The sequence below is a fragment of the Nanorana parkeri genome, unplaced genomic scaffold (genome assembly GCF_000935625.1).
Source record: "Nanorana parkeri isolate BGI_ZX_2015 unplaced genomic scaffold, ASM93562v1 scaffold376, whole genome shotgun sequence".
NCBI lineage: Eukaryota > Metazoa > Chordata > Amphibia > Anura > Dicroglossidae > Nanorana > Nanorana parkeri.
In genome coordinates, this window is record NW_017306644.1 from 3,237 (window position 1) to 19,542 (window position 16,306).

General features: G+C 49.4%; 2 protein-coding genes across 2 annotated transcripts in view; one reads left to right on the top strand and one right to left on the bottom strand.

Annotated features, from left to right (window-relative positions):
- Nucleotides 1-1,839: 1,839 nt before the first annotated feature.
- ACAD8 (acyl-CoA dehydrogenase family member 8) lies at nt 1,840-12,446 on the bottom strand. The gene is made up of 11 exons (XM_018559025.1): nt 12,288-12,446; nt 10,985-11,085; nt 9,718-9,887; nt 9,297-9,406; nt 7,787-7,863; nt 7,556-7,693; nt 6,756-6,891; nt 6,104-6,201; nt 3,248-3,400; nt 2,669-2,771; nt 1,840-1,928 (listed from the first exon to the last, which is right to left on the bottom strand). Exons 1-11 carry the CDS (start codon nt 12,391-12,393, stop codon nt 1,876-1,878), a joined length of 1,245 nt encoding a protein of 414 aa, XP_018414527.1. The 5' UTR covers nt 12,394-12,446; the 3' UTR covers nt 1,840-1,875.
- A 647-nt stretch (nt 12,447-13,093) lies between these two features.
- THYN1 (thymocyte nuclear protein 1) overlaps nt 13,094-16,306 on the top strand; it is an 8,540-nt gene continuing 5,327 nt past the window's right edge. Inside the window, exons 1-4 of the mRNA XM_018559016.1 lie at nt 13,094-13,136; nt 13,649-13,821; nt 14,671-14,739; nt 15,627-15,719. Of these exons, the coding sequence (XP_018414518.1) occupies nt 13,094-13,136; nt 13,649-13,821; nt 14,671-14,739; nt 15,627-15,719 (378 nt within the window). The remainder of the gene's footprint in view (nt 13,137-13,648; nt 13,822-14,670; nt 14,740-15,626; nt 15,720-16,306) is intronic.

Here is a 16,306-nt window from a genome sequence, read left to right on the forward strand (position 1 = left end):
CCCCCATCCCATGTGTAATTACTATATTCATCCCCCTCCTCCCCAGTGTAATGGCTGAATGCATCTCTCCTCCTCTGTGACCACTGACAATGTTTTTGTCTGAAGTAGTAAACTTAAAGCTGAACTCCCTGCACAAAAAACGCAATTTAAGTCTATTCCTCCATAGCTGCAAAGGATATAAATCCACTGTGTGCACCAAATGCCTTTGCAAAGCCAGATGTCACCTTGTGAAAGTAGCAGCGCTGTACATAGACTACACAGAGAGAGGAGAGCTGTGGGAGGGGGTCCAGCAGGCCCCACCCACTACAGGAGGGGGCAGAGATGAGACCAATCACCCTGCACAAGGAGATAGAGCAGCACTGACCGGTCTTTATTACAGGGGGGGGGCGGAAACAAGAGCAGTCACCCTGCACAAGAAGAGAGCCAGTGGCAGAACTGCCGCCGGTGCAGCAGCACCGGGGCCTCAGCCTGGGGGGGCCCAGCACAGTCCCTGTGAATAGATGGTGGGACTTACCGATCCGGTGCTATCCGGCGGCCAACGGGCCCCCAGTCTCTGCGCCAGGAGTGTTGGATCATCCGTTCATCCGACACTCCCGGAGCAGAGATGGGGGGCCCGCCGGCCGCCGGATACTGATCTCGGACACAGCACGGTGATCTGTCGACACTGAGAACTTATCGAGTTCTGCGACCGCCTGAATTCCGGTTTCGTTACAACTAAGAGGTTTGCCCAAGAAACTTGTTCTGCACGAGCGCCAGCCAAGGCATTGCCACAGATCAACGGCTCCCGATCCGGGTCAGCATTCTATCGCCATGGCAACCCTCCGCCAATCACAGCGCTGCCGCTACTGACCAGTCCAATGTTATTGTTATATAAAGTATTGCTGGGATGTGTAGTCCTCTATAGCCTGTGCCATTCTGCATTGCTGTAAATATTAGGGTTGCACCGATATATCAGCCGCCAAAAGATATGCCGGAAATGGCACTTTTGGCTAAATGCGGAACGTGCCATTTTTCTGCTGATACATCGGTGCATCCGTGCTTTCATTCCTCCACGCTGGGCGCTGCTCTGCGGGGGAAGGGAGAAAAAGGAGAGAGAGCAACAGTGACCGGTCTTTATTACAGGAGGGGGCAGAGACAAGACCACAGTCACCCTGCACAAGGAGAGAGAGCAACAGTGACCGGTCCTTACTACAGAAGGGGGCGGGGACAAGACCAGTCATCCTACACAAGGAAAGAGAGCAGCAGTGAGCGGACTTTCTTACAGGAGGGGATGGAGAAAGGAGCTCTTAGCAACCTGGGACACTCTGTCCGGAAAGAAGGTGGCAGGTGTCCCTCGTGACCCAAACAGATGCCGCCTAAGGCAATTGGCTCAGGCTGCCTCATTATGGGGACAGCCCTGTTCATGTAGGAAGTTCATGAATCAGGGTGACAATGCAGGAACCCAATTGGGAGACAAGGACAGAGCGTTGTCACCCTATGGCAGCAAGTTAAATGAAATGACATTAAAATGAGATTGCAGCGATCGGGTTCACATCTACTATATGTATACGAGGAAACGTTCTGATCCATTTAGATAAATAAATGTTTAATATCAGATCTGCAGCAATGATATCCTTGGAAGTCCATCCAGAGGAAATAACATAAATATAAAGTTCAGCTTATCAGAAATCTGTGACCTCACTGACGCGCCACGTGCCTCTCATTGATCTGTGACGGATTCAGATCAGAGTCTGCCCCCCCGTCATCTCTTCCAGCATGGGTGTCGTGTATTGAGGGGTCATGGTGATCATGGTGTCCCGTCCCCCGAGGTAGAGTCCCTGTGATGTCAGGAACCACGTGCTGGAGTCAGGTCATGAATAGTCCCGTGTCCCCGGCTCATCCCTGTAAAAGGTTCCTGGCCACGATCATCCTCATCACCTCATTGGTTCCTGGCGGGGAGAAGCAAATACAACAGTTACAGTGTCATTCTAGGACTCCATGGCTTCCCGAGGGGCGGGGGTCACACGAAGCGGAACCCGGATGACACCCCGCCACGACCACATTGCACACGCGTGTGACGTCATCGCGCTCTGCAGGGATGGCGTCACGTGCTGTTACCTGCTGGCGGCCATCTTGGTTATGGATGCCGGCAGAGAGGGGACGTTCATCTGGCGGGATAAGGTATGCCAACGGGTCCCCTCCTCTCTCTCCTGACACTGTTGGGCTCTCGGTCTATGACTGAGTGCCCGACTTTTCAGAGGGGGTGACACCAAAATGGCTGCCAGTCAGTTTGGTGTCACCCCCTCCAATGGTGTCAGCTGGGTGCGGGCTGCTCCCCTCTAGAGACACCACTGCTAGGACTGACATGGATTTCCTTTAACACGGCCGCGCAGCCCTGCGCCCGGCATTTTAAATTCCGCTCCCAACTGGTAAACACTCATTGGTCAATGTGGTCAGAAGTGTTTCTCATTGTACAGCGCTGACCAATGAGTGCTCTCCATTTGTGAGCTCCTACCTGTGAACAAACTCTCTATCTCCTCCGGTCACCTGACCAATGAGAAGCGCTGCTGACCGCACTGACCAATCAGAAGCGCTTCTGACCGCACTGAGCAATGAGAAGAGGTTCTTAGAATGTAAGGGGAGCAAGGGGAGGTATTATAACAATGTTACTGTATAGCAGAAGCCTTACCCTCGAGGATCTGGTGAACGCGGATGTCGCGGACATATTGCTGAACTGCGTAATCTTTCAGGTAGCCATATCCCCCATGCATCTGGAGTGCCTGGTTACAGACCTGCAGCGATCATGTGATGAGGAGAACAGACAGTTACTTGTATATTAAACAGCGCCGAAAGATTTCCATCAATTCCTACAACTCCTTCTACAACTAACACCTAAAGACAAACTTGTACTCGTGCAAATTCTCCGATACCAGGAACCGATACCGCCACTTTAATGATTCAAATTGATGCGGCTGCCTTAGGTTCTGGGCTTGCTGCGGACCTCGCGACAGCCATCTTGGGAACCAAGCAGCACCTGTTTACAGCGCTTCCAGCAGCCCTCACGTCTCCCCCCTCTTGAGACCCTCCGCAATTCCAGCCCTTCAGCTGTTGTAGAACTACAAGTCTCATGAGGCATTGCCAGACTGGCAGTTACAGGCATGACTCCCAAAAGCAGAGGCATGACTCCCAAAAGCATGATGGGTTTTGTAGTTAAAGCACAGCTAGAGGGCCGGAGTTGTCAACCCCTGCAATAGATTCTCAGACCCACCTTAAAGCACTCGTCTGTGGCATACAGCTTTGCCATAGCGCAGAGAGTCGCTGCATCGCCATGTCCCTCCTGAAGCGCCTGTGCAGCGTGCCGCACTATAAGACGCGCCGTCACCAGCTGTGTCGCCATCTCTGCCAGTCGGAACTGAAGATACTGCAGACGATAGATAAGATACAAGGTGACAACGCTGTTTGATCTGCAGTGAAATCACACAGCGCGTTGTTAAAAGGGTTGGTTTAGATCAGGGGGCGGCCCTCCAGCTGTTGTAGAACTACAAATCCCATGAGGCATTGCAAGACTCTCACAGCCACAGGCATGTCTCCCAGAGGCAGATGCATGATGGGATTTTTAGTTTTGTAGGGCCGGAGTTTGCACAGCCCTGGTTCACATACTTTTAAATGGTCTTTAGGTAAGTGACAAACATACAAAGCCCAGCTCCAGGCAGTTACCCAACAGGGTTTTTTTCTTTTTGGGGAAAAAGGGTTTAAGGTCCTATGAATAATAGCCGGCTATTGAAAGCACCCCCACCAGTGGATATGGTTTGTCCCAACCCCTGTAGCTGTTACTTTTGCTGGGCAGCATGATCTGCATGTAAAGGTGGATTAAAATAGAAGTAAAAGCATGGAAAATAATAATACCATGAATATTATTAATACAATGAATAAGAACAATAATAATAACAGGATGATATTGAGGATGATGATAATAATAATAACAACAACAACAATGATGATAATAATAAATACATATGAATTATATGTACATTTTATAATATAAATACAGTGGTTCACAAACTTAATTCGTTCCACAATTCTGGTCGCGAACCGAATCAAGCTGTGATCAGACCGCGATCTGGACTAGAGGAAGCCACGACCATGTGTCAGAGCGAGGAAGATAGCAAAAAGTTTTCCCAGCACACTCACCAGCCAGCATGCACAAAAACTTGTCTCACCGCTAAGGTTAAAGGAGAACTATGAGGTGAGTGCTTTTCACTCACCTCATAGTTCTAGCCGACCTGTGACAATGAGACTGTCACAGGTCGGCTCAGTAGATCGGGAGGTGAGAGAACACATACCGGCATTCGCTCACCTCTCGATCCTGTCACAGCTCTCTGCCGTGACAGGGGAGGGGCTGGATTCCCCCCTCCCCGATCCGCCAGCGCTGACTGGCGGAACGGACGGGGGAGGGGGCGGGTACAGCTGGCTCTGCCTCTAGATAGGCAGAGCCAGCTGTCAGCCACGCAGCTGGGCGGATCACGGCACTATTGTTGGGATCTGCTGCGGCGTCTTAGTATACCGCGAGCAGCTGCTCGGGGTATACTGCAGCGTCTCAGGCTAGTTATTAAAGCCTGACCTCTCCACCAAACATGGGGGTGAAATTTTCTGAATCTTCCCCTTAAAAGGAGAACTATGAGGTGAGTGCTTTTCACTCACCTCATAGTTCTAGCCGACCTGTGACAATGAGACTGTCACAGGTCGGCTCAGTAGATCGGGTGGTGAGCGAACACATACCAGGTTTGCTCACTTCTCGATTCTGTCACGGCAGAGAGCCGTGACAGGGGAGGGGCTGAATTCCCCCGTCCCCGCTCCTCCAGCGCTGACTGGCGGAACGGACGGGGGAGGGGGCGGGTACAGCTGGCTCTGCCTCTAGATAGGCAGAGCCAGCTGTCACTCACACTCACATAATTGTCAGGATCTGTTCCGGCTGCGGCGTCTCAGTATAAAGAAAGCTGTAGCTCGCGGTATACTGAGCCTAGGGTGACGGGAGGACGCTAGTTTGTTTCCTCCTGTTACCCTGAGGAGAACTATGGGGAAAAGACTTAACCCCATAGTTCTCCTTTAAAAACAGAGGTTTAGATACACTTCTTCTGCAGATAATGTGAAAGCCGCACTGCCGCGCCAAGGCACCTCTATAGAGTGCGGTCCTAACTCTAAACTATGAGAGTCTCCATCTTGGAGCACATGTGGCAAAAGATCAAATTGGGTGCAGGTTTGTCAGGAGAGCGGAGAAGATGGCTGCGGTTGTGTTCGTCACCCGATGCGGAGTTCGCGAACGGAGGCAAACTTTTGCTGAACTTCCTGTTCGCGAACCGAATAGATAAAGTATTTTTTTAAATGTATTAAATTCCCCAACAATTAATTCATAAAAATGAACATTTATCAGATTTCTGCACTCATGCCTGCAGAGCATTGCAAGTGCTATAAGAGTGTCATCAGTGCAATGCACAGGTCTCTGTATTATTTACCCCGAGGTCTGTATGACGATATGGAGCTCCTGTAATGGGGCTGGAGGAAGTAAACATTGGACTGCAAGTGTGGAGGTGTCACCGCCGTGCTGCCGTAGAAGTCTGCTGAGTGCCACGGTGGTATAGGGCCTTGTAGTATTTTGATTCAGCGATCCCTGTGATTGGCCTGCACAGTCACACTCAATAATAAAAAAAAAAATATATATATATCAGCCCTCCCCAAGAAGACTCACCCTGCCATTCAGGTAAGAGGACAGTGTGGGTTTTGGGGATGAGGCATGCAGCCATGTTTCATGTTATGCCATAAATATGGAGGTAACGTGATACACAGTCTAAAGCGTAGACTATGGTTCTTGGGGGTGTGAATACGGACCTATCAAAGGTCTGAATCTTTCAAGTGTTCACCAATTTCTCTCTTTCCTTGAGAGCTGAAATCTCATTGGTTGCTACAGGCAATGCAGATCCTGCCTGTGCCTCCACCTACATACAAGAATCATCTATAACAGCACAGCCCTGATTGAACTGGAGGGGCGGGGCCAGTACAGAGGAGGACATTCATAAAGAAAGCACCAATGATGGCAGGCTACATATGTCAGGATCGGTGGTCTTACCTGATAATTAGCCAGAGGTTCCCCAAACTGCTTTCTGACAGACATGTGATCCCGAGTGAGCAGAACAGAGGCGTGGGCGGCCCCCAGAGAACAGGAAGCTGCAAGGAAAAAAAATACAAAGCTCACAACGTGATGGTGCTCAGGTAACAATTTCAGCGTCAAATCTTAACGCAGGTCTATACTCAAATGTTAGTAATAAAAATACATTGACGGTCTTGCTGGGATGGAGATAGAAAGACGAAAGGGCTGAAATGTTTATCTTTCTTGGGGGGAAAGTGCTGCTCCAGGTTACCTCCAGTGCTGGCTAAATAGGCAAAAGCCAGGTATTTGGTCACATGATCTCTCCACAAAAGGAGAATAGGGCAGCCTGAGCTCGGCTCCTCCCCTGCAGCCCAGATCATGTGACTAAGTGCCCGGGGTAACAGAGACGTAGCCAGCACTGAATAGCGCTTGCAGCATTTTGATCAGACCGCACTGCAGACACAATGTGCCTTGCGATCCCGTGCGGGCGATCGCACTGCGGCCGGAGGGCGTGGCTACGGTGCCATTCACTTCAATAGCCCGCCACGCCCCCTCCTGCCAGAATTGGACCGGAACGCACTGCTTATGGTGTGAACTAACCCTCAGACTGTGACATGTGTGGCTGGCTTACCGATGTTTATCCTTCCTCCGTTCAGCCCCCTCATGGCGATCCCGAAGCCCTCTCCTTCCTGTCCCAGCCGATTGGCCACAGGCACCGCGCAGTCCTCAAATATAACCGCTCGTGTTGGCTGGGAGTTCCATCCCACCTGAGGATGTAGAGAGATGTGAAGAAAGATATGTCTATGAAAATAATCACTGAGGCCGATTTATTGTGTGCTAGTTAACAAACTCATGTGGGTATTGAGACATAATCGAATGCTTTAATGAATTTTCTCTTCTGGTCAAATGTTCTTCAGTAGCCCCATTTATAAAGAACAAAGTGACTCTGGAAAACACTGCATTATGGCCACTAGATGAAGCTGAGGATCAAAGGAAATGAGTACATGTTAGTAATGAGATAAATGTTACAATGTAAGAAAACGCTGGAGGGAATGTGCATATAAATGTAACCAATGTTACTCCGAGGATAGCAATGGTTACAGTTATATGTTCATTCTTTCCAGTGGTCTCTTGAATTGTAACATTATATCTACTTACTAATGTATTTATTTCCTGTGAGCCTCAGCGCCATCTAGTGGCCATAATGCTGTATTTTCCTGATTCTCGCTGTTCTTTATAAATAAATCTACTGAAGAACATCCAACTGGATGAAAGATACACTATAAACATTCGTTTTTTCCCCCAGGCTCACAACAACTGGGATGGGTGGGAAAAATTGGGGGTGTGGCTGTTGGGGATGGGGGGGAGGGGTAGGTACAGAGTTACTGTTGATTTTTCTTATCTTCTTGATTTTCACAAACACCTTCTCACCTTCTTCTCTTTCTTTCCGAAGCTGAGGCCCGGCGTCCCTTTCTCCACCACCAGGCAGGAAATTCCTCGAGCTCCGCTGCCCCCTGTACGGCACATCACAACATACACGTCTGTGTCCCCGGCACCGCTAATGAACGCCTGGGCAGAGACGGAGAGGGGGTAACATAACATAATTACACACTCAACTTCCAGCACTGACATGCTTGTATATGGAGATGTGGGAGAACGTACCTTCGATCCATTCAGAACATAGTGGTCACCATCTCTCTTCGCTGATGTCATCAGTGACGCAGCATCGCTTCCACTGCCTGCCGAGCAGAAGATGAATAAGAAGAGCTCTCAGAATGCAATGACATTTCTTCTAAAAAACCTTTCCATTTTCATGACATACCTTATTGTAGACATCACTGGGTCTCTGAGCTTCTTAATGCATTGCATGCAGATCATGGCTGGTGGGAAGGTCCGGCAGGGTGCTGTATACACTGAGTGGCCAGATTATTATGACCACCTGACGTTTGTAGGCAAATTAGCTATAATTTGGCGCTGAAGTTGCTAGAGGGCCAGACCATTATAAATAGGGAAGCAGGTTGGTTACCACGACAGTAGAAGTTATTTGTTTCTGAAGATACCGGGGAAAGAACGCGATGTAACAGCCTTTGAACGTGGGATGATTGTTGGCGCTCGGAGCCATGGAGCGAGTATCAGCAAAACAGCAGAATTCCTTAAATGTTCAAGAGCAGCTGTTGTTAAAGTGTTTAAAGACCGGACTGTCAGCTGAAAATCTGGGTCTGAACGTGCGAATTGTGGCCGTCAGCGACTAGTCAATGTTAGGGCAGAACGGAGAGCGGCAAGACTGGTACAAGACAACAGAAGGGCAAGAGTGCCGTGTCAGATTCCTCGCATCACCTTTCATCATCTCGTGGAGTCACGAGGCGGCCCAACGAAGTCATATCGTGGAGTCATCTCGTGGCCCAAGGAAGTACTGATGGGGTGGTCATAATAATCTGGCCACTCAGTGTATAGCTTCCTAAAAACATCACAGCGCCCTGACTCAGTACTCTTCCCAAGAGCCCTGATACAAGCAAGATTATGCAAATATGAAATTGCCATGATGGCTGGGTATCAGTCGGGAGGAGTAGGAATTCCTAGGCAGAGTGCAATAGCATAATGCTTACATGTGATGCTGAGACTCCATGACTGAAAGTACTAAAATACAATGTATAAAAGGGACGGGACAGTCAGGCTGGGAAGAAAAAAAGCTAAATGATGCTGGAGGTCCTCCAGCCAGGAAATGAGGCTGGCTCCAGCTTCTATTGCACATTGTGAGAAGCTCCCAGTGTGCAGTGATATCAGAGGAAGCCACTTCTGTCCAGGAGAGGAGCCAGTACAACTGTGCAAGACTTGGCTCAAGATATGCAGAGGACTATCCCCAGTTTTGCCCGGGGGCTCCCTGCAGATCATCTTTTCCCCATTACTGACTTGCATGCTTTCTTCTGCATTGCTTTGCACCCATTTACACCTGCGCAGTGCGTTATGTCACGCATTACGTTATGACAGCCCACTGGCGCCCCAATGCACCATAATGTGTATAAAAGGTGCATGTGCCAGTGTAAGCAGCGCAGTACACCACAATGAGGGTGCGTTGGAAGGCCGGCCCAGACTGAATGGCACCAAGTCCATAACATGCATTACAATTACAACCTTCCCAGCTGCTATTATATGACAAGTTCTCAGGCCTCACCTGGCTCGGTCAGACAGTAGGATGCAAATTTATCCATAGTGCAGAGCGGGGGGCAGAATCGATGTCTCTGCTCCTCATTTCCAAAGGTATCGATCATCCAAACGCACATACTGCAAGGAGAAGGCGATTCCAACAATCACATACTCATGAGAGTTGTAATATATATAAAAAAAAAAAACAAAGCCTGACACATCCAAAGTGAGCTAAACAATACTATCATCATCCTTCCAGTGGGGACGCCTACTGCAAGGGTCATTGTAGTCTGCTGTCCAAAGCCGGGATGTAAAGATCTGAATGCAGAAAACTGAAATGTGACAAGCGGTCGGGTCTACACTTCCCGATTTCTAGCACCGAGCTCTAATCATTTCCTCTTCTACAATTATTTCATTGCAGCCTGCGTCTCACTTCCTGTCACACCTACTTGTGAATGCTCATGTACGCCGTAGTGCTGACACAGCCCGTAGACAGGGCCTCAAAAATGACCGAAGTGTCCAAACGTGACAACCCGGAGCCGCCAACGTCGGGGCCGGTGTAGATCCCTCCAAAGCCGAGCTGTGCCGCCTTCCGCATCGTGTCCACCGGGAAGATCTCCTGAATAGAGAGGAGACAATCGAATGGTTATTGAGGACAGAGGAGAAGCGACGCATGGGAAATGATCGCTGGGTATCAGTAACGCCTTCACTCCCTACTACTGGTATTGTTTTATTTGTCTCATAAAGAGGAATAAAGTGTTCGTTGTGTGATGTCACATTTTTACAGACATCCCAACTCTCCCGGACGCTCCGGGAGTCTCCCACTATTGGATAGCGGCTCCCGGCCGCCCGGGAGAGAAACACTTCCTCCCGGAAAGGTTTATCTGCTCGATCGAGCAGATAAACCTTTCCCTGCGATCGTTTTTTTTTTTTCTTTTTCTGACATCGGGAGCCGCGGCCCGACCGTCAGTCAGAAAAGAAACAAAAAGGCATACAAATCCATAGCAATAGCCAATAGCAAACTAGGTAATGTACCCGCCCACTGCTGCTGTCAATCAGCAGAGGTGGACCTGAATTTTTCTATCAGGTCCTCTTCTGGTGATTGAAAGCAGCAGAGGGCGGGTGCAATAGCTAGTTTGCTACTGCAAAGTGCAATAGCCAATTGGAATCTAGCTATGCATTCTTATGCCTTTTTGTTTATATTCTGACGACTGCAACTGTCAGAATACTAAAAACAAAATCAGAAAAAAAACCTGCAGATAGCAAAGAAGCTATTGCTTACTATGCTATCTGCCATCATTTCAGGGGGGTGCTCTCTCCCAGCCCCCCTAACCCCCCTCCGCGGATGGGGGGAGGGGGAGGGCACCTCCCTGAAATGAGAAGGACACCTCCCTGAAATGGCTTCTTTCAGTTTGGGATCCCTGTTTTTACTAAAATAGATGGGCTGGGATTAACAAAAAAAACAACAACTTTGCAGTGGGTTGTCACCAGAACAGGACTAGATCTTCCAATGGGGACACTAGTACTGGTGACCACTAGGTGTTTCGCTCACATTGGAGGGATTTTCTCTCACTTCCTGTTGTGGCTATCGGACAGGAAGTGAAGGTAAATCTTCTCGATGGGACAAAGACAGCTGACAGGGGTTATAACCCGCCATTATTATATCAAATACTAAAGCTTTGGCTTCATTTCCACTTTAACGGACACCGTCCTCACCTTTTCATCCCACAAGGACATGTTCGGAGCCATCTCTTTGGAGGCAAAATCAAAGGCCACCTTCTGAAATTCCTTCTGCTCTTCGGTCAGGCCAAAGGAGGCTGCACAACAAGAGGCAAAGCGGCAATTAAGCACAATCAAAGTCCTTTCACAATAACTAAACCTTTAAACAAAAATATATTATTACTGATCCCTCTAGGTGGCGGCTGCATTTGTTTTCTCATTTCAGGCTAATGACATTTTCAGCAAGTACAGAAAATACCTGTTAATCCTGCCAGGAACGCTGTGTCCTTGTCACTTCCTGTGAAGTGTTATATTCCATCTGAGACTACTAATGCCCCCCCCCCAATGTAATGGACATGAACAAAGGCAGACATGTTTGAAGTCCAGCTGGGTGACAACCTTGACAGAAGGAGGGACCTCTACATCTCAATGGAATACAAAGTGCAGTGATGTCACCATGCTACTAGTCCATTTGTTCTTCCTCTTGTCCCTGTAGCTCAGGGGTAGCCAAAACTCCGGCCCTCCAGCTGTGGTGGAACTACAAATCCCATGAGGCATTGCAAGATTCTCACAGCCACAGACATGACTCCCGGTGAGAGACGCATTAGGGGATTTGTAGTTTCACCACAGCTGGAGGGCCGGAGTTTGGCTGCCCCTGCTGTAGCTGAATGTCCACCCCAAAGTACAGACATGGAGAGAAGGAAGAGTCTGCAGGAGCCAGAGCATCGCACCCACCATCTACTGATCACAGTTGCAATGCTTTACTGGCTGAAATGAAAAATAAATAACTAAATGCACATTTTTCTCTTTTAGGAAGAAGTGCGCATTTCTTATTTTTGTTTAAAAATTGGACATTTCTTATTTTAGACCCAGTGATGCCATCACTGGGTCGCTGTGCAATCCAGGCAGATCATGGCTAGTGGGAGGGGCTGTATAAGAGCAATATAAGGTAAACCTGCATGGAAAGGCATGTATGTATTTGACAATTGCCATTTATTTTTACTGTGCTGTATTTTTTTATTCATGTCACAGGTCCTCACATAATGAACTCTTTGTGGTCCACCAAATGTAAACATAAACTGGGCCCACCAGGCCTGACTTCTCCCCCACTACAGCCGCGGATCACGTGACATCACAGTCAGTCATGTGACATTGCCCTTAACCAGCATGGCGGACAGTAAACACGGCTCACGTGACCCTGCGCAGCGACCATTTCAGTCAACGCAAGGAGGTCAGTGAATCTATGCGCCGTGGCTCCGCTTCCTGCTGTCCAACCCCGTCCCCCGTGAGAAGTCCTTACGATCTATCACCGAGGCTATTCCTCTGCGAGGAACCGTCATCCGCCCGCTCGCAGCATTCCGGAGGCATCGGGAGAGCCGAGAAGCCGCTCTGAGACCGGCCGCCATGTTTGGAAAGCGCGACGCAGTGCATGACGGGAAATGAAGTCCTCTGCGTCGACCGCTTCACTATTTCGGAGCTGCATAGGACTACATTACCCAGCACCGCGCGTGGAAGGGGTGGGTGGGGGACACAATGTTTGAGGGCGCTGATTGGCTGCTGAGGGAGGCACGACTTAAAGGAGAAGTAATAGTTAGGTAACGTTGGGAAATGAGGATAGAAGTGGGGACACTGTTTGATGTTTTTGACTTTTTATTTAATATATATTATGCATAAACATTACATTCGGTGTACTTTAATAGTAATTGACTGCTTGTGTTTTCCTTGGACTGCCCAGGGTTTTAGATATTAGGAAATGCTTTTTTTTTTTCATTTTGCACCCTCTGCCTGTAGCCCCGCTCCCTTCTTTCTCCACTTCCTGTTGTGTCTCTGGAACAGGAAGTGAGCAGAAATTTCCACGGGGGGACAAAGGCAGCAGTAACTACTTGAAAAAGGTTCAAACTCTTCCCCTGCTCTATTTTCACCTAATAAGAGAATGTACTGTGGTAGGTAGGAGCCTATGACCTCCCTCCCATTAGGACCTGTGACCCCCTCCTTCCCTCCCCCATCCCAGTTCCATCGGCCCTGGCTTTGTTCTCTGTGTATTTGTAGTCACGGCATGTTGTGATTTCCGTTTTATATTTTTGTGTGTCACAGGCGGAGTGAACCATGCGGCGGACTAAGAGAAAGCGGGCGGCCTCGCCGGCCGAGGGTAAGACATAGGGATGAGGGCTCAATACCCGTCTGCCATGGGGTGGCTGAATGGGAGCCACAGGGACAGCGCCAGTCTGCAACCTTTACACATAGAGGTGTTTGTAATTCTGTCCATCCAGTCCTGAGATTTGCACAGCTCTGCAGTCCAGCACAGCCCTATCTGGCATGGCAGGAGACCTGTTTTTTTTTTCTACTACAGTAGAGTAAGACTTGGAGGTCTTGCTCCTCCCCCAGCCTGTAATGGACAGTGAGCAGATAAGCAGCAGGCCATGTACCTATCCAAGTACTTATCAGAGTAATGGTTATAATATGAATGACAAGAAGTCAATTTCCTATGCAGAAGTTTGGGCTCGTTTCTCCATCACTCTGCTCTCTCCTCCTATCAGCATGCTGCATGTTGGCCCCCGGCTGGCCGCCTCCTTATGCTGCTTCTGCTTTGGTGGGCTGACAACTGTGGGGATTTCTGAAAGTGGTGATCACAGAATTCCCCCCCTTTCTGTATTTGGGTAGATTCCCAAGAGCGGAAGGACACGGGGGAAGATTCCGGCACAGGACAGAAGGCGAAAGGGCGGAGGAAGGCGGCCGCGTCGGCGGGGACCAATGAGAAGCAGAAGGAGGAATATCGTTATTGGTTGATGAAATCTGAGCCGGAGAGCCGGATGGAGAAAGGAATGGACATGAAGGTAGATGGCGGGGCTTGAGGATGGCGCTGTATTGCGTTCCGCCCCTCTCTTGGATTTCAGTTCTGTCAATCATGGAGGCTCAGCATCACGTGTGGGCGTTACCTATGCAAATACAGCCTGCCTAGGAACGCCCACTCCTCCACACTGACACCCACCCATCAAGGCGTTCTGATATTTGCATAACTCCTCCCATGAGCCGGCCCACTGCTTGCATCAGGGCTGAGGGTTCTTGAGAGGAATATTGAGTCACAGTGCTGTGATGCTTTCAGGAAGCTAAGTACAGCACCCTACCGGCCCCTCCCACAAGCCATGATCTGCCTGCATTGCACAGAGAAGCACAGAGACCCGATGATAAAATACGATACGGAAAGATCTTATTTAAAAATGTTGATGGGGGAGGAGCGAAATATAAGCAGATTAAACTTCAGCTTTAAGGGATTTCTGAAGACAAAACACAGTTCCTGTCTGTGTCCCATCGGGGGAAAATTTCCCATAGACACAACAGGAAGTGCGGGGAAGTCTCTTTGCACCATTAATAGGCAACCTCGGCACTCCAGCTATTCTGGAACTGCAAATCCCATGAGGCATTGCAAGACTCTGACAGCCACAGACATGGCTCCCAGAGACAGATGCACCATGGGATTTGTAGTTTTGATCACAGCTGTAGTGCCGAGGTTTCCTTTATCTCTGCTTTAGAGTGCGGGCAAATCTCCTCTTAGACAGTTGTCACCGGAACACGTGTCCCCATTGGAAGATTTCCCTTCATCCTCTGATCCCGGGATAACCGTACGGGTGTGTTTGTTCCTCCATGGTGGGTTATGACTGATACAACCTCTGAATGTCTTTCAGTTCGGAATAGAAGACTTGAAGGGCCAACCTGAGCAAAGAGCATGCTGGGACGGAGTGCGGAATTACCAGGTCAGAGCGGATGTTGTCACTGGGAATTCACAATGTACATAATATATATCTTACTTAGAAATGTAATTATTAGGGGTGCGCCGGTACTAGTATTGGTATCGTTGCTGATTTCCTCTGACTGGCAGTGCCGTAGGGGAACATGGCGCCAGCCTCCCGGCAATCGGGAAGCTGGCCAGCGAGTAATGACCCCGCCTCCTGGCTTCCTGATTGGCCGGAAAGCCGGCTTGATGATGATTTGGCTGGGAAGCCGGCTACCCGGCCAATCGGCATCGAGCCGGCCGAACAGCCAACTTCATGCTGATTGGCTAGGCTCCGTGGTGATTGGCTGGGTAGTCGGCTTCCCAGCCAATCAGCATTGAGCGGGTCGAACAGCCGACTCCATGCTGATTGGCTAGGCTCCGTGCTGATTGGCTGGGTAGCCGGCTTCCCAGCCAATCAGCATTGAGCGGGCCGAACAGCCGACTCCATGCTGATTGGCTAGGCTCCGTGCTGATTGGCTGGGTAGCCGGCTTCCCAGCCAGTCAGCATTGAGTGGGCCGAACAGCCGACTCCATGCCGATTGGCTGGGAAGATGGCTTTCCAGGCAATCAACATGGAACTGGCTTCCCAGCCAATCGGGAAGCTGGGAGGCGGGTCTTTACTCGCTGCCCAGCTTCCTGATTGCGTGGGAAGCCGGCTCCATGCTGATTTGGCTGGTATATTGGCTTCGGGTGGAAGTCGGCCAGACATAGTCGGCTTCCCGGGAAATCCGGAAGCCGGGCAGTGTGTCTGTACCTTGAGTACCGGCAGCAAAGTATCAGTACTCGTACTTGATGCCGATAAACGGGTATCGCTGCCTCCCTATTCTATAATAATTGTCCTCCACCAATGAACGTCTCTCTTTCTAGGCTCGGAACTTCCTGAGACAAATGAAGGTCGGCCAGGAAGCGTTTTTCTATCACAGTAACTGTAAGGAGCCCGGTATGGCTGGGATAGTGAAGGTGAGGATGGGGATGACGGTGTTGCTGTGTTCTGGTAACGTATATGGCATTGTGTGATATCTATAGGGATGGAAGGATGGAGATCTCCCCATTGGCAGTCAGAAGTCGGCTCTATATCCTCCCCCTCCATTATAATACAGAGCAATGTAATCCGCAGGCCTGCCAAGGGCCAATCAGAGAATTGTCCATGTTTCCTTCACAGAACCGGTCCGTACAACAATGGAACCCCTTCCTGTTCACGTTCTGGATATGACTTTTTCCTGTGCCGAGGATACGTTACTAAACGTCCTCCCTTTTCACACCAACCAGCTGACACTTTGTGCGATTGCCATCAAAACCCAGTTGTCTGCGCCAGCTCCAGTCCCTACCTACCATTGGGAACCAAATCGGAGTGGTCCTCAACCATATGTCAGCTATGACAAGGTGATCCAATGCAAGTTGGAGCCTTTATCTCGGGGGGGAAAACAACAAAGTTTTTTAGTTGCAGAAGCCACTGCAGCCTGTAGATGGCACTGTGCCTCTGTTTATTACTGCAATTGTCTGATACAATTCTAGTATTAAGAAAAAAATATTTTTATATATATATA

Bases quoted from the DNA above. Each gene is read 5' to 3' on its own strand.
- ACAD8 (XM_018559025.1), bottom strand. From the start codon at position 12,393: ATGGCGGCCGGTCTCAGAGCGGCTTCTCGGCTCTCCCGATGCCTCCGG. The intron at 7,864-9,296 runs GTGAGGCCTGAG...TCTGCTCGGCAG, and splicing joins CTACTGTCTGACCGAGCCAG to GCAGTGGAAGCGATGCTGCG. The intron at 6,202-6,755 runs GTAAGCCAGCCA...TTTTCCTTGCAG, and splicing joins CGGAGGAAGGATAAACATCG to CTTCCTGTTCTCTGGGGGCC.